At 41.3% G+C, this 24,383-nt stretch overlaps 1 protein-coding gene across 3 annotated transcripts in view; it reads left to right on the forward strand.

Moving 5' to 3' along the window:
• Positions 1–24,383, forward strand: part of pard3bb (par-3 family cell polarity regulator beta b) — a 205,779-nt gene that overhangs the window by 50,275 nt on the left and 131,121 nt on the right. For all 3 annotated transcript variants that reach the window (XM_041950832.1, XM_041950834.1, XM_041950833.1), the window contains 4 exons: positions 12,566–12,636; positions 18,609–18,692; positions 19,727–19,852; positions 23,554–23,809. In XM_041950832.1, the coding sequence (XP_041806766.1) occupies positions 12,566–12,636; positions 18,609–18,692; positions 19,727–19,852; positions 23,554–23,809 (537 nt within the window). The remainder of the gene's footprint in view (positions 1–12,565; positions 12,637–18,608; positions 18,693–19,726; positions 19,853–23,553; positions 23,810–24,383) is intronic.

Genomic DNA, 24,383 nt, shown 5'->3' on the forward strand with positions numbered 1-24,383 from the left:
TAAAAGTTTAAATACATTAATTTTGTCACAATCAACCAGTTTAAAATGGAACAAAATATCAGTACAATCACTGATAAGACATTAAGAAGTCATTTTTTCTGTCTTTTTTCCCGTAAGTGTAATTCTGACACATGCCAGCAGTGTGTTTGTGTGTATAGTGGGGATACACACTTCAGGGTCAGAGGCGAGTGGTGCCTGTGGCATCTTCATGTTCTTTCTAATCCAGACATGTGTTGTCGCATGAAACTCCCCTAACAAAGATGGATGACTGGTTCGTTTCTTCTCTCTTTTCATCCTTTCTCTCCCTTTCTCAAAAGGGCAGAGGGCAAACCCTTGCTCCTTTCTGCTTTTTCCTCTCCTCCTTCTCACTTTTTCCATCTCTCCTCTTGTTGATATTGTCGACATATGGTTCCAAATAGTGTCAAAATGAATAATTTAGCTTCAGGTCTAACACAGAGCCAACACAAAATTGACGACTATTGAACACAAGACTTTCTTTTGTTAATCATATCTCATGGCTTTTTTCTTGGAAATGGAAATTGGAAATTTACATTTACAATGTAAACAATATAAAAAGTAGCCATTTAATCAAATTTACCTGAGGATGAGCTGCTCCATATCTCAATAAGTTCACAATCTTGGTCTGAGTTTCCACTTTCTCCTGTGATAGAAGGTAGGAGATAGGTGTATTACATAATTATCATCCCAAGCTGTTTTTGTGTCCACTCTGTGCAAGTAAAACAAATACTCTTCTTTTCTCTCCTCTATTCTCGTCTTCCACTACTTTACCCTACCTCACCATTAATCTGTCCACCATCTGTCTGTCTGACCTACGAGAACATGGAAATAAATATTATCATAATACAGTGTGCCAGTTGCAGTTATGATTACTTGTTATGATAGTGCTACAGTTTCACACTCCCTATAGACGGTTGGACACAGCAAATCCCTCAAGTTCACTGGTTAAAGGAGCTCCACGCCTGATTGGACTCTTGAGTGGTGAGCCCTTTTCCCTTGAGATTCCTCACTGGGCAAACATCCCTTTTTACTCATGCTGTATTCCTGGAAGAACAACCTGTTTGCAGGGTTTAATTCTTATGGGGAATGTGATTGGTTGTCAGAGGTGGCCAGTCTCCCTGATTAACGTTGCTGAAGGTGGTGAAGTAATAGATAATGTTGTTTTTGCATGCTGCATAAGGAGGAACTTGTGCGGTGTGATAATTACATTTCTGGTGACTTAGTGTATTTGTGACTATACATCAGACATATTTACCACAATGTTTAACAGCAAAATGCTTGGTGTATTATCTTGTTAACTATTAGATAATTTTATCCAACCATGCTGACTCCATGTAGCATAAAGCTTATGATGATCCACCAGAAAAAGATTTTGCAATCTGTTCGGATTAGCTGCCTCCAGCTACATGAAACACAGTTTAGCAGAAATGAAACCTGCATGCACTTATTTACTTTTCCTGGCGAAATATAAGCCAAAGCTTAGGAATGAATCTCCTGTTGTTCTGAGTCCACCTTCCACCACTCCTTACGTCTCAGCTCTGTTTTCACTGCTGCTGTGGCTGTCCAATATGACATATATTCCTGGGTGTCAATTACCCAGTAGGTCTGTCCGGACTGTGTGTGTTCAGGTGTTGTTTATCTGTTGGAGCACCTGCATGATTTCATGCATACATGTGACCTCAGCTACACCAGTTGTGGCCTCTCTTTATTGCACATCATTCCAGCTCCTCAGGTTTCCCTGCTTTCTCATTTAACACATAGTATTACAGCTTTTATTAGATGACTTTTTCTATAACTTGTATTAGGCTTAATTTTGCCTTGAATTAACCACTATCACATGGTTTTTATGCTGGTTAATAATCTATACAATGTTGTGTTAAATGACTGTCACTGTTGATATAAACTAAAACCAGTGTCTCATTGCAGCAGAAAGGGTCAGCTGTGTGTCCAACATAGCAGAAGTGTCATATAGAGTTCAACATTATTAACCTTTGAGGGAATAGAGGAGATCTAAAATGGAGAAAGCTGTCATATTAGCTGTGTCACACCATCTAATTTTATACAACAGCACTCCCCTGGACTATCAAATGCTTCTTAAAAGAGATGTGGCATGGTTAAAGTCAGTAGAGACACAGGAGTAGTTGGACCAGTTATGTTTCTTGGCATCTAACATCTAATTGAATACACTTAGACCAGTTTTTGGTTTTAGATATAAATGAAAGCTTATCATCCAAATACAAAATCTGTCTAGTCATAAGAGAAATAAATGATTGAATAACAATACAGTACAATACCATCCCCTGATTTTAGTTTCACTGCAATGCAAGAAGTCAGTAGTTTATTTTTCTTTTCTTCAGCTCTATATTTTTTATAATTCTGATTTATATTAGCAGAATTTTCATTGCACCATTGAGTAATTATATCATATCCAACAAGACATCACTTGATTTATCACTTAAAAGGAGTAGTCACAATGGAGATGTATGTTAATTTAAACACAAGATACTTGTGCTCAAAAAGAGGATTCATTCTCAGTGAAGAACCTTGGAGCTCTAATCTGCCTCTATACCTGCCAAAGAGCAGTGATTCCTAACACGTCTCTGGGGGTCATCAGGTGGAAACCTCCCTTCAACAGTGTTTCGCCTACTTAGTCCCACTACACCTCCAGGAGGTTAGGCAGTGAACTCCGGCGTCCCAGAGTCACCCCCCCTAGTGCCAGTTCACACTGCTCCTACACAATCCAAACAGCACCGCCACGTTCAACTGACCCAGAGATGCTCCAGGTAGTGGCCAGTACCGATGCTACCATTTAACTATTGCTAATGCTACTGCTAACCGCTAGGAAGAACAGAAGAAGACAATACAGTTCCGATGCTACCATTTAGCTAATGTTATGTGCTAACCGCTACCTGCTAAGAGGAACAGAAGAAGACAATAACGCTAGATTCACCTATACTGTTAATGTTAATTGCTAGCTACCAATACTAACTGCTAAGATACTATCATACTCTCACCGCTTTAGCTATTGTTAGCTGCTACAATGCTACCACAGGCCTAGATGCCACATGTAACTGCCGATTGCCACACTACCATCATCTACCCCTGCCTCTCACCAACTGCACCAAGAAAAAGCGGGGTGGGAATACAAACCCTGGTTCGGGTAGGGGATAGAAAATAAAGAGGTAGAGTCAAAAGATGAAAGTAGGGATTGGATACAGACCCTTGTTCGGGTAGGGGGTGGAAAATTTAGAAGGTGCTGAAGGTGGAGGCCTAAACCACAGACTAGATTTAACAGCCTCTTCTAACATTTCCTTCAAGAAGCAGCAAACCCTACCATTTCCTTCAAAAAGCAAACAGAGCAGGAAAACAAACCCTAACATTTCCTTCAAGAAGCAGACAAAACAGGAAAACAACCAAAAAGATCAAAAAACAAGCCAACTCTGTGTCTTACCACGCAAACTCACCTGAACAGGCCGCATGGTCCCAAAGAGAGACTCTAGCTGGCCACACCCCCACCTTATCTAAACTTCCTGGTTCTCTTCCTATTGGCAGAGCGAGAAGATGGGGCGGGGAAAGCAGAGCAGAGGAGAGGTGTCTTGTTCAGACTTTAACCTCTTCTCTTGCCGGGTTAGGCATGCATGTCCTCTGCCTGCCCCCCCACTGTCCCTATTTCACCCCCCAACTACTATTATTTCTCCTGATCCATATCCACTGACTAGACCTAGCAGCCTCATCTGACATCTCCCTCACTGTCTTTCTTAAATTTTGCCCATGCACTCCCAGCTCCCTCAACAGTGAAACAGCTGACCCTGCAACAAAACCTCTACACCCCACTTCAACCGGACAGACCCTGGTCTTCCATCCCCTCTGCTCAGATTCTGTCTTTAAATCTGCATACTTAGTCTTCTTCCTTTCATAAGCTGCCTCCACTGAATTTTCCCAAGGGACTGTTAACTCAATAAAATACACAGTCTTTTTACTCATGGACCATAAGACAATGTCTGGCCTCAGATTAATATAAACTATTTCCTGGGGCACAACTAGCTGTCCTCCCAAGTCGACCTGCATTTGCCAATCATCAGCCCCTACCAGGCAGCCACCTCCCTGCTTTCTCCCTGACTTAGCAGCTCTATTTTTCTCCCCCTCTCGAACAAACTGCACATCTAACCTTTCCTTTCTAGAACTTCCAGAATTCACCTGCTTCCTTCTCTCCTCAATGCCTGCGGCTAAGCTTCTCAGCACCTGATTATGCCGCCATGTATACCGGCCTTGTGATAAGCTAATTCTACAACCTGACAAAATGTGCTTTAAACTTGCTGTACCTGAGCAGAGTGGGCACGATTGATCGCCCTGTACCCAGAGACTTAGGTTCTGCGGGGTTGGCAACACATCGTATGTCGCCCCTATCAGAAATTTAATACGGCCTTCCTCCATATTCCACAGGTCCCTCCAACTAAGTTTCCTCTTCTCAACACCTTCCCAATTCAACCATTGTCCCTGTTTGGCTTGACCAACTGCTTTTGCCCCTCTTAACAACTCCTCCTGCCTACGCACCGGTTCCACTACAAGCTTTCTTTTCTCCTTTAGACCTGCTTTATTCCACACTGGTTTGCCTGGGCCAAGCCCCAAGCCTCCCCGGCCAAATTGAACATTTCCTACTATTTCTGCATGCCTAAGAGCTGCCTCTGCCTCCTGCACTGCTGCCCTTGGGTTCCATTTCCTCCCCCCAGAAGGATTCGGAACCACATTGCTAACTAACATGTCCTTACTCCCAGATAATAAAAGTTCTGTCCTAACCTTAGTGCATTTAAACTCCTCTGTTAGACTGGATACTGGCAGCTGAAGCATTCCTTTCCCATACAAAGCTACATTGCTTAAGCACCTGGGAGCACCCAACCATTTTCTAATATAAGAGCTAACTAGCCTTTCCATTCTCTCTGCTACAGATAATGGGACTTCATATACTGACATTGGCCACATTAACCTAGGATACAAGCCAAACTGCAAGCACCACAACCTCAGTTTTCCTGGGAGCCCTGATTTATCTATTCTCTCCAGCCCTTCTGCAACATCCTTTCTAAATTGCACAACCTGTTCAACATCATTCAGGTCCACATTGTACCACCGTCCTAGACTCTTAACTGATTTCTCCCTAATTGTTGGGATTTCCTCACCATCTATAGCAAACTTTCTATCACTTACTTTCCCTCTGTATATTGAAATACTCCTTGACTTACTAGGCTTAATCTTCATACTAGCCCACTTGAGATTCTGATTGACTTTATCTAACAACCTCCTTGTACATGGCACTGTTGAAGTTAGCAGTGTCATATCATCCATATAAGCCCTAATTGGTGGAAGACGCATTCCATTCTGCCGTCTCTCTCCACCTACGACCCACTTGGAAGCCCTAATAATTACCTCCATAGCCATTGTGAAAGCTAGCGGGGACACTGTACATCCTGCCATAATACCAACCTCCAATCTTTGCCAGCCTGTTGTGAGCTCTGCGATACTTGCACATAGTCTGATGTCTTGGAAATATGCTTTCACCAAGTTAACAACTATCTCCGGCACTTTAAAGTAGTCAAAGGAACTCCAAATAAGGTTATGTGGCACTGACCCAAACGCATTAGCCAGATCTAAAAATACAACATTCAAGTCTCTTTTCTCCCTCTTAGCTGTCTGAATCTGATGCCAAATCATGCTAGTATGCTCTAAGCATCCCGCAAATCCTGGTATCCCTGCTTTTTGCACTGTCGTATCTATCATACCATTCCTTTCTAAGTATTTAGCCAGCCTCTGTGCTACGATACTAAAGAAAATCTTTCCCTCAACATTTAGGAGAGAAATCATCCGAAACTGGCTAAGGTCCGATGACTCCTTCTCCTTAGGGATGAAGACACCTCCTGCCCTGCGCCATGCTCTTGGAATACTTTGTTTCTCCCAAACTATTCTCAGGTATCTCCATAGTGTCCTTAAGATGCCAGGTGCACTCTTATAGACACGGTAGGGGACTCCATTAGGCCCTGGGGCCGAAGAAGCCTTTGCACGCCTAACCACCTCCACCACTTCTCTCCACCTAGGTGGGCTCACATCCATCTCCTGCTCCACTTCCCCTAATGGTGGCATGTCAGGTGGAAGACCTATGTTCCTATTCTCCTTTGAATCTGAATACGTCGACTTCAAATACTGTTCAATCTCTGATTTCGTTGCCTTAAGTTGCCCTCCTTTTTCTTGATTAAACAAGCCTTTCACAAAATTAAAGGGGTTCCTAAAAAATGCTGACCTTGCACGTTCCTTCTTCTTTCTCTTCTCCCTAAGGTGTTCTGCCCTTCTGAGTACTGCTAACCTGCTTCTCAGTTCCTCCTGCAACACCTTAATTCCCTCCCTTTCTTCTTCTGTCGCCTTCCTCCACTGCTTTCTTAACTGCCTCCTTTCCTTTACTAACTTCTCTATTTCTCTTTGCCGCCTAGACTTGCCGACCTGCACCCTCTCGCCTTTCCTTTTGACAAGCACCCCAAATCTCTCTCGACCATAGGAGTAGATCACATCTCCAATTTTATCCAATTTCTCCACTACATCTCCTCTAAGCCTGCTTAATATGACTGATAAATCTCTATCAACTGCCTCCCACTCTTTGCTATCATTAGCCCTCGGCCACTTAACTCTAGCTTTCTGCTCCATGCTTCTCTCCTTGGCTGGCCTGTTGCCCTCAACACCAACTGCATCCCCTCTCCGTACCTCCTCCTCTCCAGGGATAGTGTTACTGATATCCTGCGAACTGTGGTTTTCTACCTGTCGCTGGACTTCATCCGACTGATTCGACTGACTTCTCAAGAAATACTGGTCGATGCGGCCACTCTGCCCTTCCACCGCTAAACACTTCCTCCTTCCCTGATGAGTTCTAAGGCCTCGGATTGATGTTATTTTCTGCCAGCCACATGGGCAAACTTGAAGCTTCTTATCCTCTGCTGCACAACTTTTGCTCTCCTTAGTTGCCTTCCCTGTCACCTGAGTACTGCTACCTCTGGCCCTAAGAGATGGGTCCGTGCCCCCATCCCTCACTGAGTCATGTATCCAAGGCATAGTCATATCCGTTATCCTGTTCGTTACCATGCAATCCACCTGTGAGTCATCTTCCACCCCTGCTCTCGCTGACTCTTGGGGTATTTTCCTTATATTGGTTGTAGCTAAGTCTGGTTGTAGCAAGGTTAAGGCTTGCCACTGCTGCCATGGGTTGCTAGCCCATACTAGCACCTGTGGGGTCTTTTCCCTCCTGTCAGCTGTCTTTCCAAGCAGTCACATGGTCTTTCCCATGTTGTCAGCTGCTCTATTCACAACAGTCACTAGCCAAGCTAGTTGTGAGTTAATTTAAACACAAGATACTTGTGCTCAAAAAGAGGATTCATTCTCAGTGAAGAACCTTGGAGCTCTAATCTGCCTCTATACCTGCCAAAGAGCAGTGATTCCTAACACGTCTCTGGGGGTCATCAGGTGGAAACCTCCCTTCAACAGTGTTTCGCCTACTTAGTCCCACTACACCTCCAGGAGGTTAGGCAGTGAACTCCGGCGTCCCAGAGTCACCCCCCCTAGTGCCAGTTCACACTGCTCTTACACAATCCAAACAGCACCGCCACGTTCAACTGACCCAGAGATGCTCCAGGTAGTGGCCAGTACCGATGCTACCATTTAACTATTGCTAATGCTACTGCTAACCGCTAGGAAGAACAGAAGAAGACAATACAGTTCCGATGCTACCATTTAGCTAATGTTATGTGCTAACCGCTACCTGCTAAGAGGAACAGAAGAAGACAATAACGCTAGATTCACCTATACTGTTAATGTTAATTGCTAGCTACCAATACTAACTGCTAAGATACTATCATACTCTCACCGCTTTAGCTATTGTTAGCTGCTACAATGCTACCACAGGCCTAGATGCCACATGTAACTGCCGATTGCCACACTACCATCATCTACCCCTGCCTCTCACCAACTGCACCAAGAAAAAGCGGGGTGGGAATACAAACCCTGGTTCGGGTAGGGGATAGAAAATAAAGAGGTAGAGTCAAAAGATGAAAGTAGGGATTGGATACAGACCCTTGTTCGGGTAGGGGGTGGAAAATTTAGAAGGTGCTGAAGGTGGAGGCCTAAACCACAGACTAGATTTAACAGCCTCTTCTAACTACATTAATCTAAATTACATGGTTTAGTCGTCATTACAACTTTCTCTCCCTCTACAGTTTTTTCCTCACATCTTTGTCTGCTTGATGCACGTCAGTGGCTCACATATTTCCTCTGTCTGTGCTTTTCTGTCTCACACCTGCTGTGCTGAAATAACTACCACCTGAGTGCTGAAGTGGTAAATGACTGTGACTTCTGTAAATACAGGATTTCTCTCTCTGTTTTTCTCTCTCCTCTTCCTCATTCACCGTTTTTATCGCTGTCAGGTCTCTTTTTTTGTCTACCTCGCTGTCCGCCGCTCTTTCGCTCGCATACTCACACACACACTTGCACTTAGTCACTCGCTCACAGGTCTGTCTCTTCTCAACCAGCTAGGTTCAGATAGAGGTAATGGCTCTGGGTAATTGTTCAAATTGTCACTTGGCCTTTTTGGTGAGAGCGACGAGGGGAAGAAAGTGCTCTTCTTGCAGTAATTCTCTGTCTTTCTTCACTCTCTGTCCTTTCTCCTACTCTCTGCCCCCTCTCTTTATTTAATTTCAATCCAGAAAGATTTACTGGTGCAGCTCTGCCGTTATAAATGCCAGGCACAAATGAGTGCAGTAAGCCACTCTCTCCCTCTCTCACTTATAACATAAACACACACACACATGCAGGGTTGCAGGTTAATCATAATGTGTTAATCAGACTGGGAGTATTTGTTCTCGCCCAGAATACTACTGGGGCTAATAAGGCAGTACAGCACTTATTTATCAGGCTACACCTTCACATGTGCATGTTCGTCTATGTGTGTGTGTGTGTGTGCGTGCGTGCGTGCGTTCGTGCGTGCGTGCGTGCGTGCCTCTGTATAAAGTATGTTTTGTCAGTGAGGCGCTTTTGTATGGCTGTGTGTGTGCACATGTGCTGGGTTTTTATGTGACTGTGTCTGTGGTTGTGTGTGCACCTCTCCTGTTCCTGTTTGTGCTTTACCCAATGCCTACGTGTACAATTAGAGACCTGAACTCATATTCATTAAGTGTGGAAAATGAATCTGACAGGTACTAAACAATGCCTTAGTGTAACAGGAACAAGGCTGAACTACTGATCCTTGGAAGGAAGTAAATGTTGTGCTTATTATATTGTTTTGTTTATTTCCTTCTTAATTCGTTCACACACAACATACTGATGCACCCAAACTTTCCAGCATGCCTTACTATTAATTTGTCATACTCTGGGACTGTTTTCTGGAAACACTTAGCTTGATTGGTTATTCAGTAATTAGTAATATTACTAATAGTTCAGTTTTTAATCTGCCTTTTTTCCTATTATTAGATTGGGCCCAGAAGACTTAATGCTTTTGGCCCATTTATTATAAGCATAGTTTTTCAAGGTAGGATTATCCATCATTGATTTAAAATGGTAATTTTGCTTCTCTGTTCTCTGGTTTTTGGAGGACCACTAATGGTCACAAGTATCAACTGAGCTGTCCACGGTCGGCAGACTAATGCATTCATTTTCCCCTGTAGTTGTCCTTGATATATTTCTAATACATCTTTGTCAGTGAATTGGTATACATTTGGTTTCCTCTCAAATAAAGCAATCATTATTTCTTGGTGACCTGGTACTTTACATTTTGTTACAGTATGATTCTGAATTACTGAAGTTATTGACAGTACTGATCAACCTTGAAACATAGTCACTTTGAGTTTTTTTTATTTTCTTCTTTCCAATGAATTTGGTAGCTGTTGTAGTGGTCTGAGAATGTGCACATTAAATACATGCTGTTATTAAAGGTGCACAATGTTCCTAATATTGTAATAGAGCTCATTCACGAAAATAACAGCCATAGTTGTGGTATTAGCTGCTGCACTTTCCACTCTGCTTTAAGCTTGGACCTTGTAATTGGCAGAAGTGGTCACATACGGAGTGATTGGTTTGGAAATGGAATAAGGACAATAAAGAACAAGCTACTTCACCATTCAACACATGTACATTGTGCTATATTAGAGTATCTCTGATATTGTAAGGTTAATATGAATAATGAGACACATGTATGCGTTCAGAATCATTTGCTTGTTCTAAATTACCCTTTGATAAGTAACATACGTTGCTGGCCTATAATTAATATGCTGCTCTTCCAAAGAGCGAGAGAGAAAGAGAGAGGCTATTTCTACTAGCAGTTATTAAATGAGACATAATTAAGCACAAAAGACTTTCCAATTAATGTATGAGTGGCTGTTGTTATGACAAAGAGGTGAGGATAATTAATGTTACCTGTCATCCTGTTGCAATTAAGCTTACATGGCAGCATCTGCAGCTAGGCCAAACTAATTGATTTCCAAGCCAACAAATCCCAAACATATGGTTACTGTATCTGGAGTCTGTCATTCAATCTCACCTTCGTCCTACTCCTTTCATTAGCCACTGCCTCTGATTTTTTCCATCCTTTTCTTTTGTCCCGTCTTCAGCCGTTGTTTCTCGACCCAGCCTGAATCTCTTCAGCTCTGACAACTTTCTCAAACTGTGTTTTCTCTCTTTATTACTCTGTCCTGCTCTCAGCTTTTTTCTGTCTCTCTAACCTTCCCTGTTCCCTTCTCTGACAGGTGGCGAGGGTCGTATGGCAACAGGGTGATAGGTCAAAGGTGAAAGGGCATGTTCAGAGTCCATTAATTCCTACTACTGACATTGCTTTATTGACCTGCTTATGTTTGTCTGCATATGCTCACACAAACACGTGCACACTCGAGTGAGTGAGGAGTGCACGCCGAAGATCAGATATCCTCATGTACATATGAACATGAGACACATACGCAGAGTTGGACTGAGTAGTAACTTCTTAAAAAAGATCAAGACAAGGAAAATATATTTATTAGGTGCAATTCATGCATACAAACTATAATTTTAAACAAAAGAAATTAACAGTTTCAGAGGTCATCAGAGTCAGGATAAACCGTAGATAAATCACTGCTCTTATATATATAGCACACATTATTTTAAAACTCATAATGCAAGTTATGTATATCCCTGATTCCAAAAAAGTTGCAAGCTGTACAAAACATTGATCAAACAGAATGTGATCATTAGTTAATCTTTTTTGATGTATACTTAATTGAAAACAGTACAATGACAATGCCTAATCAACTTCATTGATTTTTGTAAATATCTGCTTATTCTGAATTTGATGCAGCAGCATGTTTCAAACTAGGGAAAGTTTTGGAACGCTCCAAAAACACCTGTTTGGAACGTTCCACAGGTAAACAGGTTGATTGGTAACAGGTGATAGCATCACGATTGGGTATGAAAGGAGCATCCTGGAAAGGCTCAGTAGCTCACAGGCAAGGATGGAGGAGGTTCACCACCTTGTGAACAGCCCACCCAGCACAACAGCCTATCTATGTTGTGCAGTTCACTGCAGTTGTGAGGGAATGAATCACCATGTAGATTGTCATTTGTCTTAGAATATGAAGAGTTAACCTCAGGAACAGATTTCAGGTTTGCTTTGAAACACAGATGCCAGCAGAAAAGCAGCTGGCCTAGAGGTGACATCAGGACTTTGGGTCCCTGTAGTCCAATTCAATCAATACGTAATCAAAACTGAAAAAACCTTTTAAGCTAAATGTCTGAATTACAAAGTTGGGATTTGTTGCAGGGCTGTTGTGTCTAATTTTATAAAGCTCTACAGATATTTGTGATACAGTGCACGGTTGCTAAGCAAGTGTACACTGTCATACACACAGGAATGTGCAGTACAAACACTGTCACATGCTCAGTATGTTGGACATCGTCCCTGCAGAGCTCACCTCACTGTCTCAAACACAAACACACACACTGAATGCAAGCCCTGTGTCATTGTACAAAGCAATTATTACAGCTCCCTTGGCTCACATCTACTCTCTTCTCTCACACCTCTCTCTCTCTTTCTCTCTGTTGCCATGCCCATTGACAGTGTTATTTATTACTGCTTGACAACACTGTCTTCTTGCCTTCACATATTAATTGCTATTTGTACATCATCCATCCATCATTTTAGCAGCTCCTTCACTCATCACTTCACTCATTCCCTTTATGTTTTCCTGTCTTTCAAATCGCAAAGATGTACTCGTTGAGCTGAGGATTATATACTGGGTGCAGTTGAGTAAAAACCAAAATCAAAAAAGGGGGAGTTCCTTAACTTTCCATTCATTCACAGCTTTTTGTGTATTTACGCCGTTTATTAGTTAATCCATCCATCTCTCTCTCTTTTTTTCTTTTGTCTATCCATTAGGTCTTCCACTTTTGGACAACATGAATGTGCTTTTGGAGCTAGTTCTGCTTGTTATATTGTCTCCTCTCCAAATGCCACTCACTGACTAACAGGAAGGTGTTCTGTGTGTTTTCTCTGCAGGCAGCCAGTCCTGCTGTGGACAGACCAGCAGGAGTAGACCGACCCCAAGGCAAACACGGCTTCAATGCAAGGTCAGTGTGCTTGTGTGTGTAATTTTAAGTCTCATACTGCAGTTCACCTTTGTACGAATGTTCTGTAGTTGTGAGCATAGCTTGTGCATGTGCATGTTTGTTTATTGATATTCATGTGTGTGTTTGTGTCCTACTTTCCATTCATTAAAGCTGGATTCTAATCTAGATCAAGGCCCTTACAGAAATAGTTAGCGTATAGAAGCTCCATGATTAGCTCAGTACAAAAGACTGCAAAAACAGGGTCAGGGTCATACACACACACTCACACAACACACACAGACACATGTGGACCTCCACACACACATGGCCTCAAAAACAAACGGCTGCAAACACACTCGCATCTTTTTTTTTTTCACAGGCAAACTCCACTGAACACATAACACACAGGCATACACTAATGAGTACTGCTTAATTAAGGGTTAGGGCTACAGAATGCCCTGTGTCTCTTGTGGCCCTCTTAAGCATGTGTGTATGCTTATTTTTGCAGTGTGTGGGGCTGTGAGGATGTGGGGGCAGGCTTATGCATTCTGACACAGAACGAGCACTGACAGTTGCCATACATGTAACAAACATATAGAACAATAAGCTCCTCTGAATCTGTTTATAAATAATCAGAGTAAGGCATTACTCAAGTTAAGACGTTTGCTCCTCTACCGCCTCTAGTACTAATCATCTGATATTCCTTTTCCCATGTTAGCATAGTCCTAGCTTAGCTTTAGACACTCCCTTCAAATTACTGTTGAGCATCCAGATTTTCCTCCAGTATTTAGCCACTCAAATGCATAACATGATACACTCTTGTATTAAATGTTGCCTATGTTGTGTAATGTTGTCGTGTAGCTTAATACTGAAGCCTTAAAATCACCTGGGATTTATTGCTGTATTGGTTGGATTTTGTGACTTTGGTGTTTTAAAGGGTTAGTTATAATTCACTGAAAATAACTATTGATGTTGCACGGATATCTCTCTCACACAAAATACAAAACCAAACCAAGGCGAGTCTTAGCATGATTAATATGAAACCAAAGGAAGTGAATGGGTCAGTTGTAAATTTTCGAAAGTGCCTTACATCATGTTACATCATTGATCAATAATGCTGCTCTGTCTGACAACACTGACCTCTGTTAATGGATAGTGTGCTTTTGAATCAACAGGTCAGTGCAGGCCTGCATTTAATCCACAGTTAATTCATAAATTTAAACAAAATAATATGTAGTCAGCCTGTGAAGAGGACATGCAGGAGAGAGTTATTAGAGAGCTGTGTGGAGAGAATAATGTCTGACCGCAGTCTAAGCTGTTTTAGCCTCTCTCCATAGCAACCAGCTGCAACCACAGAGCACAGACAGATTAGATCACACACACACACACACACACACACACTTATAGTAGTCTTTGTGCACTACATATAGGCGCTCTCCAAGTAAAATCTGGGCAATAGCTGACTTTCTGTCTTTCTGCTGACTTGTGTCATGATCAAATTATGACATTGAGTTACTATAATACACTGTGACCTGAATTAATGAGGAGAAGCACATTCTGATTCAAATAACTAATGTGAACATCTGAATGAAAGTGAATAAGAGAATATTGTTTGACAGTTTTAGTTTATTGTGCCTTGCGGTACTATACATTTCAATGCAGTGAATAGAAAGGTAATTATTAAAGACACACACCCCACACACAGTTTTTTCGCACATATCCTCTCATTTACACACACACCCACACCAACCATCTCAGATGTGAGTAATGTAAAAGTGATGTAATGGTTTTTATGGTCGCCGGGGAAACGATCCTTGAAATTGCAAAAAAGTCCAAAATGAGTCGAGGAATGCAGCCATAAATATTGGAACAGTAAAGCATACGTTAAATGAATATGTGTGTGTGTGTGTGTGAATACTGCTGTGTATGTTTCTGTGCATGTTGTGGTCCTCCTTGTATGCGTATTTGTGTGTGAGTGCGCCTTTGATTGTGAAGCAACACCTATAAATACTCATCATAACTTTAACCACACAGCACAGTCACCGGAAAACTCATTACCTTTGGATGAAAATGTGCTTTTTATACAGGCAAACAGATTTACTGTAAATTGTTTTATTGAAATAGCATTGCGAACATATTATATGTCTTTGTGAAATAAGGCACTGCATCGGAGGTGTTTTAGAAGCTAGGAGGTGAAAAGGTAAATGGGTTCCACTGGATGCACAGGACAAACTGGATGTGAAATGGGTTTTCCAGGGTTAACAGAGTCTATTCACATGTTATTGTGGGACGTAGCACTTCTATTCATCAACAGCGAGGATCCCTGTTGTGATGGACACTTTGGTCTGTGTCTATTTATCTATCCATTTCTCCCTCTCTTCCCTTCTTTTGTTTTTTCCCTTTAGTTTCTGCCTTTGCTCCTCTTGATCTGTCTTTTCTAACATCTCCCACTTCATTAAGTTTCTCTATTCATAAAGAAGCATAAACACAATGCAGCACCTATGCAATTGGCACAGATGGTTAGTTAAATCTCTCTCTCTATTTGGTGTTTCACTTTTAATTTTCTCTATTCATTTCATCATGTTTTACACAATCTACCTGTATTCTAATCATCCAGATGCTCTTTATACTCTCACTTTTTAGTAAGCAAAGGTAACATAGTCTACCTACACTTTGTTATGTATTGTATTCAGCTGTGTTTGTTCATCAGAAAACTACTATTTAGACAGTTTTTATCTGAATACATGTGAATATGTTTAGTTGTACATATTTACATACTCTAACCTTCGGCAATATTGTGCACTTTTGCTGGATTATATCCCCTTTGCTTCCATCATCTCTGCACTCTGAAGGCCAGCTTTGGAAGAAATGGAGAGAGACAGGAAGGGAGATGATAAATAAGAAGAGGGTGAATTGTAGCGAGAGGAAGAGAGTGGTTTGGTAATGCACATCCTCCTTTTTTGTTATTTCTCCTCTGTGTTTCTGTCTTTCATAGTGAGGATCAGTGAAGTGGCAGGTGGATAAAGAGAACACCTGCTCTCTTCATCTCTCTCTCTGCTTCTCTCCCACTCTGTGTGTTTGGCTCTTTTTCTCTGCCTCTTGTTCTCTCGTCGCGCTTCCCCTCTCTTTTCTCGAGTCTCACCCATTTTGTCTCTCTCTCACCCCCACTTCATTTTTTGCAGCGATGCAGCCTGTCAAACATCTCACACACACACACTCACAAAAAAAGGGAACGCAAATGGATCTCAAGTGCTTGTGTGTGTGTGTGTGTGTGTGTGTGTGTGTGTGTGTGTGTGTGTGTGTGTGTGCACGTGTGTTTGTTTGTGTGTGTTCTAGTGGGACTGTTAGAGATCAGAGGCGCAGCAGCAGGAAGGGATAGAGGGAGGGGTGAATGTTATTTTTCCTCTCATATTAATGCTATTCATTAGCCTAGTCTAATTAATTCAGTGCCTCCTCCTCCCTTCAATTCGCTGTCTTGCTTCCAGACCTCCCTCACTTCCTACCTACTTTCCTGTGTCTCACCCTCCCTTCTTCTTTTCATCTTCAGTTTTCTCTCTTTATTTCGGGGACAGTCATTCATCGTTACCAGACGATGTATTGTCATGACAGTGATGTTGTCTTGACTTTTCCTCTTGTTCAGGTCCAAATATAATTTTTTAAATACTTTGAATTATGACCAAAACTAATGACATTAACCTCACCTGTACTTTGTGTTTACTACTACCTGGCAAATACACTAAACTAAGATGCTGAAAATGATTGAGATTGCCTGTTTTACACCAGCATGTAGCATCATCATTGTGAGCATGTTAGCATGCTGACGTTAACATTTAGCTGTGCCAAAGGACAGCCTCAGAGAGCTGTGAGCAAATCTGTAGCCTTCTATGTTGTATCCATACTACATACTAACTTTATACAGTATGCACAATGCTAATCTTTATAGTCCACAAGCACTCACCATATGAAGCTGTTGAATTTAGAACTAAACAAAAAGCAAATATTTAAAAAAATAATTACATTTATTTTTGGTTCACCCACCTCATGCTCAATGCTGTTTTGAAGCAATGAGCAGTTTTTGCATGTTCATAGTTTGGAGAAAGCTTAATTTTGTCACTTTTCCAGTGTGAACACACTACATACTCGAAACATGTTTACAAAAAGTGTGTAGTATGGAGCTTGGGCAGCATTTTAGTCCTATTTCCATCTTATTTCTGTCCACTGCCTCCATTATTTTATATTGTTCCACTTTCACTAACCTCCCTCTTTCCTTTCTCCCTCCATCCTTGCTTTCCTACCCTTTCCCTCTGCTTTTCTCCCCTACCTCCCTCCCATGTCCCACTCTACTTTTCAGTCTCCCTCTTCTATCTCTCCTCCCTGTGTCCTTGCCTTCTTCTCTCTCTCCCCTACTCTTGCAGTCCCTTGTCTCACATTGTCTTGAATAACTCAAATTTGCTGAGTGATGAAGAGACAGCTGTGTGTGTGTGTGTGTGTGTGCGCGCGCGTGTGTGTGTGTGTGTGTGTGTGTGTGTGTGTGTGTGTGTGTGTGTGTGCGCGTGTGTGAGGGAGGGACAGAGACAAAGAGAGAGGGAGAACTTGTTTTTGCACTTTGCATCTCTCCCTTGTTGCCACCCACCATAATCAACCACCCTCTCTGGAGTTTATCAGCATCTGTACTGCTATCAGTTCATGGGGGTTTAGGGATGGATGGATGGTCCAGAGAGAGAGAGAGGAAGACAAAATGCGCAGACAGTGTTAGAGACAGTGTTAGAGAGAGCGAGAGAGAGAGTAGAACTAAAGAGTGCAAAACTAAGTTCAGACAAACTCACGCACACACAGGGAGCACAGAGAAGGTCAGGGGAGGATTAATGGCTGTGCTCTGATAGATAAACTAATCAAACAAACAAAGACTTCAACACACACACACATTAAAACACAGACAGAATGTAAAGCAGACACACACTTGAATAATCCAAACTAGGCAGAGTCATTGAGAGATTGAAAGCGAGGAAGAAACACATGAAGATGAATGGCACAAAAAAGTTTTGACAAAAGTGCATACACACACACACACACACACACACACACACACACACAGACACACACAGAGCAGTCTGTAGTTTTGTTTACTTTGAATGGAGTGACGCATTCCCTTCTCTAAGGGTTGAGTTCACAGACATGGATTAAGTCCTTGACTAAAAGTGTTTTTAACACAATGAATACATCCGTGGAAAGTGTGTGTCAGTGCTGCGTGTCAAACTTTTCCTCAGGAGACACACTCTTTTAGAGCTATTTTCATTTTCAGATGTCTGTATGTGTTTATGTTTGTGCGTGAGACCTTCCCTACATGTCTGTTATCATGGTTTCCCTGTGTTCTGGTCCCTTTCTCTCTTCCTCAGTTTGTCTCTACATCATGTTTTCTGTCCTGTGCATGTGTGTGTAAGAAAGGACTGATCAGATGTCTTCACGTGCATATTGTTTGTTTATCAGTTAATGTTAACATGTGTCACAGATTTGTCCCTGGCCGCTTAATCATTATGCAGAGTGTCCCTGAAGCAAACAGAAACACTAAAAAGGGGCGATAGACTGGTGTTACACAGCGAAGTTCCTGCAGGACTTGGCAATGTTTAATGCTTTTGTGCAATGTAGAAAAGAAAGATTCTTAGCTTTTTTTCTTTGAAAACTGCACAGTACCTACAATTAAAATACTGGACAAAATCCTTCATTATGCCTCAGATCTGTCTCCTGATTTGTCTTCATCCTGGGATCAGCACTTTCCATAATTACAACATAATAGTGCAAAATATACAATAGGCCTGTTTCATACACACTCAGCAGTTTAATTTTCCAGTGCTTAAGTCAAAGCTGTCCTTTATTTTAGCCAGAACAGAATATGTACCTGTATTGTACTTCAGTAGACTCATACTACGTCTTGTTGTCTTCCTACTGATTTGATTTTTGTGGTGTGTATGTGTATTTATGTTATGTGTGACTAGCCTGACCAGAACAGTGGAGATCCTGGGAGAGGACAGTCCTCTGGGAATCCATGTGGTCCCTTACTGCTCATCCCTCAGTGGACGGTGAGTTGTGTGCACGTAGACACACATACACACACACACATGTACACAAATCCATGCATACAAAACACCAGATATGTGCCAGTCTGTGTAAGCCCTAATTTTGCCCTTTAACCTCAAAAAGTCTTATTTGTTTACCAGCTACGTCCTGGAGTTACATCCTCGTAATCCCATTCTGCACTTGGAATTCTCGCCCCTGGCTATACAATGCACAATCATTGCAACCACACACACACACAATGGGCGAAAAAAAGAAAAGGAAGAAAAATTGTACAGCTATGCAGGGCTTTTCTTTGGGTGTGTGACAGTCAGACAGTGGACGGGGATTTCCTAAAGGAAAGCAGGATGAGATTTTATGGTTGTTCTCATGACTCACCTGACCCTGCCAATCTCCTCCTTTAATCCCTCTCTCTCTCTCTGTTCTCTTTCTCCTTGCTTTTCCTGAACACCTCCTCCATCTCTTTCCACGATTTACCATCATCCCTGTCACCTTTAAACCTAGTTTTATGCTTTTGCAACTAAAGACAGTTTCATCACCCCCGCTTCGTTTAACTGTGTTTTGAGGGAAAAATGGTACTGACATTGTCTTTGCAGTCTCTCCTACCATCTCACTGGCTGTCTGGAAATTTGAATGCCTTAAAATCTGTCCCTTTATCACGTGCTAATCTACATGTGTGCTCACCTTTATATCTTGTTTATGCGTGTGTTTCTCTGTCATGTTGTCTTTGTTACTCTACCTCTCTGTCTTGTTATCCACTCATGTGACTGCTGTGCTCCCAGGTTGGCTTTTATCAGTCAAAGGTGGATCATATAAGCACTGATACGAATTCACAGCGGAACACAAACAGGCAGGGTGTATATCTGACAGAGCAAGTAAACCATATGGACGGTCTCTGTGGGCTACCCCTTCAGATGCGTCAGTCTTCAGGGACACACACTGAAAGTCACTCTGGTAAAGTGGGTGTGCTTGTGTATGCAATGCGGTGATAGGAACATCCCTTAATCTCCCTTTCTCTCCTTTCTCACTCCCCCGTCAGGTCTCTTGGTCTGTACATTCGAGGAGTGGAGGAGGAGAGTCGCTCAAGAAAGGAGGGCTTGTTCCAGGAGGATGAGTGCATCGTCAAGATCAACAGCACTGACCTCATGGACAAGACATTTAGCCAGTGAGTGTAAAACTGTTTGTGTGTGTTGGATCTAAGACATTAAACAAAATGCGTCTGAGATCAGTTGAAAAGCTGCAAAAAGCACTTCCCAAATGAGAGGATATTAGCAAAATAAATGTGTCTGTCTCTACAGTATTTCTAATATAGACACACACACACACACAACCCTGGTTCCAAACAAGTAGGGTCACTGTGTTAAACATAAATGAAACAGCATGTGTTGATATGATAATACTTTTTGACATATACTCAATTGAAAACACGACAAAGACAGTATATTTAATGTTTGACCTAACCAAAACTCTCTGTGCTGCTACCTTGAGAAAAAAGAAATTAAGAAATTAAAGTAAATAAACTGTAAATTAAAAGATGTGTCCCCTACATCAAATTATCAGGGAAAAAAGCCTTAAGTGTAGATGTGAGTAGATTCATTTCATGTCTAAAACCAACTGAAGTCGGTTCTGGCTCGGCTTTTCTTCGTTTTCCCTGCTGTTTGTGCTTCTGTGTGTCTTGTTTCCCTGTCCATTGTCAGACGGCTTATATATCACTGCTGCACTGCCATCAGAGAACAGCAGAAAAGACGCTTGGCAGATGTTTGGAGAGCGTTGCTTCCAAATTCATCTGTGTGTCTGTGTTTTTGTGTGTGTGTGTGCACGTGTGTGTGTGTACATACGTGTGTTAGAGCTGGCCTTTGTGCGTCTATGAGTTTGCTTACTGTTCCACTGAGGCACCAGAAAAGAAGTACATTAACATGAGAGTATTTGGGGATGTAACATGATTACAGAGCGTCAAAATGACAAAAGAAACACCTGTAAAAACGATTGCCACAGATTACAAGGGCTGATGCGGATGTTATAATGATTACAGCATATTACTGTGTCTATACAGTCAACACAATAGTCCCTGTCCAGCGTTCAGTGTGGTTAATAAGATTATATGTGAGGTATTTTCTGCTGTACTGTAGGTAAATGGATTATCACCAGTGGAGGGTTTGCACCTATTGTTCAAAGACGTGTGTATAGTCCCATGTGCACTCACTCACAAACACTGACACACACACACACACATTTTTCACCAGGTCACCTGAAACACACATCTATATGCATAATAACAAATGCATACAAATGTCAGTATGAACTAAACAAGCTGTTCTTATTCATGTGTACAAGCCATTTCTTAACATTTGACAGGTTTGAGGGTGATCTTACACACACATACACTTGCCAGTATTGTTCTGTCATGGCAGGTGTACTGACATGTGTAGCTTGGTCCAGTGAAGTATACGTAAGTAGGCCACTGAAAGTCCACTGATCCCTGTGGGTGCCGTGTCCACACACACTTACACACCTCCATTGTCCCAGCTTGGCAGCTGCATTGAGGTACCCTGCTTAATTAGAATATCTCTTTTACACAAATGTGCCTGCACACGTTGTCCAATCAGGAACAATAATGATATCATCTGTGCACAATGGTCCCTATACAGACATCAACACACACAGCTTTCACATCTAGTTTCATTGTTCTGCATTGTAATGGTGTCATTCAGCAAGGTGTGACACAAGCAATTTCTTAGACTGCTTGGTGTGTTTAACTGTTTCAATATGCAAATCCTGTCTGAGTAGAACTAAGAAGACATGGCCACCCATCCCCAAACACACACATTCACGCTTACTTACAGTTCCTACTTAGTGCCTCATTCACAGAAGTTGGCCCTCGGGTTTACACGCAGAACAATATGAATGTGTCGCGTAGCACTCTGTGATTGCTTCCAGGTATAAGTGGTACAGTTTTTTATGCTTTGTGCACCCAAATTGGTCATTTGCGCGCACAAATTAGTAAGTTTTACCTGTGAATTAATTATTGCATCATATGGTCACTTAATTTGTTACCTGCTCAGGAAGTTTGGTGGATTAAATCACAATAGAGATTCTATTATCTCTGTCTCCTAAACAGCCAACATACAGTTTTTTTATTCCCAAGTGGAGTTTAAGTATGCTAAGACTTATGGGTACATTTAAGCATGCCCAAGTATGCGTAATACATCGATACAATGCACAAATTCACTTGGTTGTAAATGCACAGGACATATACCTTAAGCGAAGATCTGATTTCCTCGTGTGATTAAGAGAGAAACTTCCCTACAATGCCATTTAATCACTAATTTTATGTTGATAAGTGTTCCACTTGTATTATTATAGAATTTGAAAGTATAAATATTGCATATGTAATATATTCAAACATGTATATTCTTCATACATGACTTGCTAAACATAGTCTCTTGTTACAGAAATGTTCTAATCATTGTACATCTAATAATAATCTAGGCGGGAAATAATAAGAGCGTAATCCAATAAAGTTTAAATAAACAGGATTTCCTCTGTCGGTTATCTGAGGTGAATGATGGTGTGCACCAATCTCCTCTGACACAATGGTCCCTCTAATTTACTTAGTATAATCTGATAAAAACTAATTCTCTGCAAAATTGTCTCTTTTATAGATCATGAGATTATAATGGCCTTCTGTAACAGGTGTCACGGTTCTGTGCTGCATCTCCCTCTCTGTCCTGCCTTCAATTTATGAAGATTAACAATCAGCAGCAGACACAGTCAGACATCAGTAACCACTGATAAATGGGAAAATAGACAGGAATACTAAGAAGTATACAGATTAGTATAACAATAACATACAATTTAATGCACCCTAGATGAGCCACGGTTAGGAAATGACTATGGCATGCATCTCAGTCTTAGGTGCTTTATTTTGTATAAATAAACTAATCCTTAATTTTGTTTGTACAGTACTACTTATGGGACAAGAGTTCTCATACTGTGTGTTTTAATGAACAGGGGTTTTTGATTCAATCTGATTGGATTTGGTTTCAATTTATTATCCGATTTCTCTGAAATTTGTCTTAAATCTCGACAAATTAAATCTGTTTTGTCGCTTTCTTTTGAATTCACTGTTTAGCCTCAGACAAACAAATCCTAAAAGAAGAAAAGCACAGAACACAGAGCCCAGTGTAACTTCACTACTGGGCCACTGAGAACCCACCATTTTATCTCATGATTTCCTTGGGTTAGATGAAGCACTTGGTTTCCAGCCTCTCAAACAGGAAGATCTGCTACTTTTCTGTGGCACGGTAAATTTAAAATGAAATTATGGGCTTTTTCATTATTTCTGACTTTTAAGAGACTAGATAATCAGTTGGATTCATTGAAAGAATAATTGCCATTGAAAACAGTTGTTGCTACAGCTATACTCATCAGTCTTTGAATTGACAGTCACTTAAAATCAGTTTAGTAAAGATATATGAGCCTGAGATATACTACAGTTTATTTCAATTTTTGAAAATCTTACACCTGATTTATAATCAATCAGTTGGAACTCATTTGATTTATCATTTGTGATCAGATTTATACAGTTTATCCTGTATTATTAAATTTCTCTTAATTGAGTTATATATCCTTTGATAATTGCTCTGCTTGTCAGAGATTGATAACTACACACTGTGTAGTAATTGTGAATAATGGCATAATTAGTTTTAATGGTAAATGCGTGCCATATGTAGGAGATATACTTTACTTAAAACTCCATCCACCATTTGTACGAAACTCATCTCTACTCTCCCCTTTCTTCCTCTGAACGAATCATTCACCCCCCCTTCTTCTCTCTCTCTCTCTCTCTCTCTCTCTCTCTCTCAGAGCCCAGGAAGTGTTTCGTCAGGCAATGCGTTCCCCCATCGTCCGTCTGGAAGTGGTTCCCACCTCTAACAAAGACCGCTATGAGAAGAGTCTGATTGGTCAGCTGTTTGGAAATGGTGCCGCTTCGGACAGCAGCCCCCGAATCGCCAAGGCCAAAGAGCCCCCACCTGTTAAAGCCAAACCCACGTTTAAACCCTCTGAGAATCTAGCCACGCGATTGGCAGAGGAAGCTGCCACTATGGAAGCTCCTGTTAGTGTAAGTTGCTCTGCTCCACCTTAAATTTTGACATCAGACACCTCTTGACTTTGAGCATTTTCTGAGAGTTTTTAAGTCACACTTATATACAGTATAAGTTAGTTACAAGAGCACTTTTTAAAATTCACATAAAACACATTGTAGACACCACAACATTGCCTGTTTGGCTATAAATGTTAGATAAAAGAAAATGTTTCTTGGACTGTAGGAAGCAACTAACTTATAATACAAACCTTCAAGTTCTTCTGCCTCACATTCATACAGAGCTTTCTTAGAGAACATACAAGCTGTAATGCCTCCCTGAGCCCTCCTCCTTCTAACATGATAAAAATCTAGATGCTTTAAACGATTCAAATGTCTTGATTTTAAGTTTTTGAGCCAAAATATTAGTCATGGCAATTACTCTCAGTCACACTCTACTGCATTCTTATGTATTTTCACTTTATGCTTCTTTTCTTTCTTTGAATTCTGTGAGGATATGCTCAGTTTTACTTTAACTTAGCTCCCACTTCTTCCCTAGAACTATTAAGTCTTTCTTTTTCAAACACAGGCAATTGTGCCATCAACATCACCA

This window comes from Chelmon rostratus, chromosome 13 (assembly GCF_017976325.1).
Source record: "Chelmon rostratus isolate fCheRos1 chromosome 13, fCheRos1.pri, whole genome shotgun sequence".
Classification (NCBI taxonomy): domain Eukaryota; kingdom Metazoa; phylum Chordata; class Actinopteri; order Chaetodontiformes; family Chaetodontidae; genus Chelmon; species Chelmon rostratus.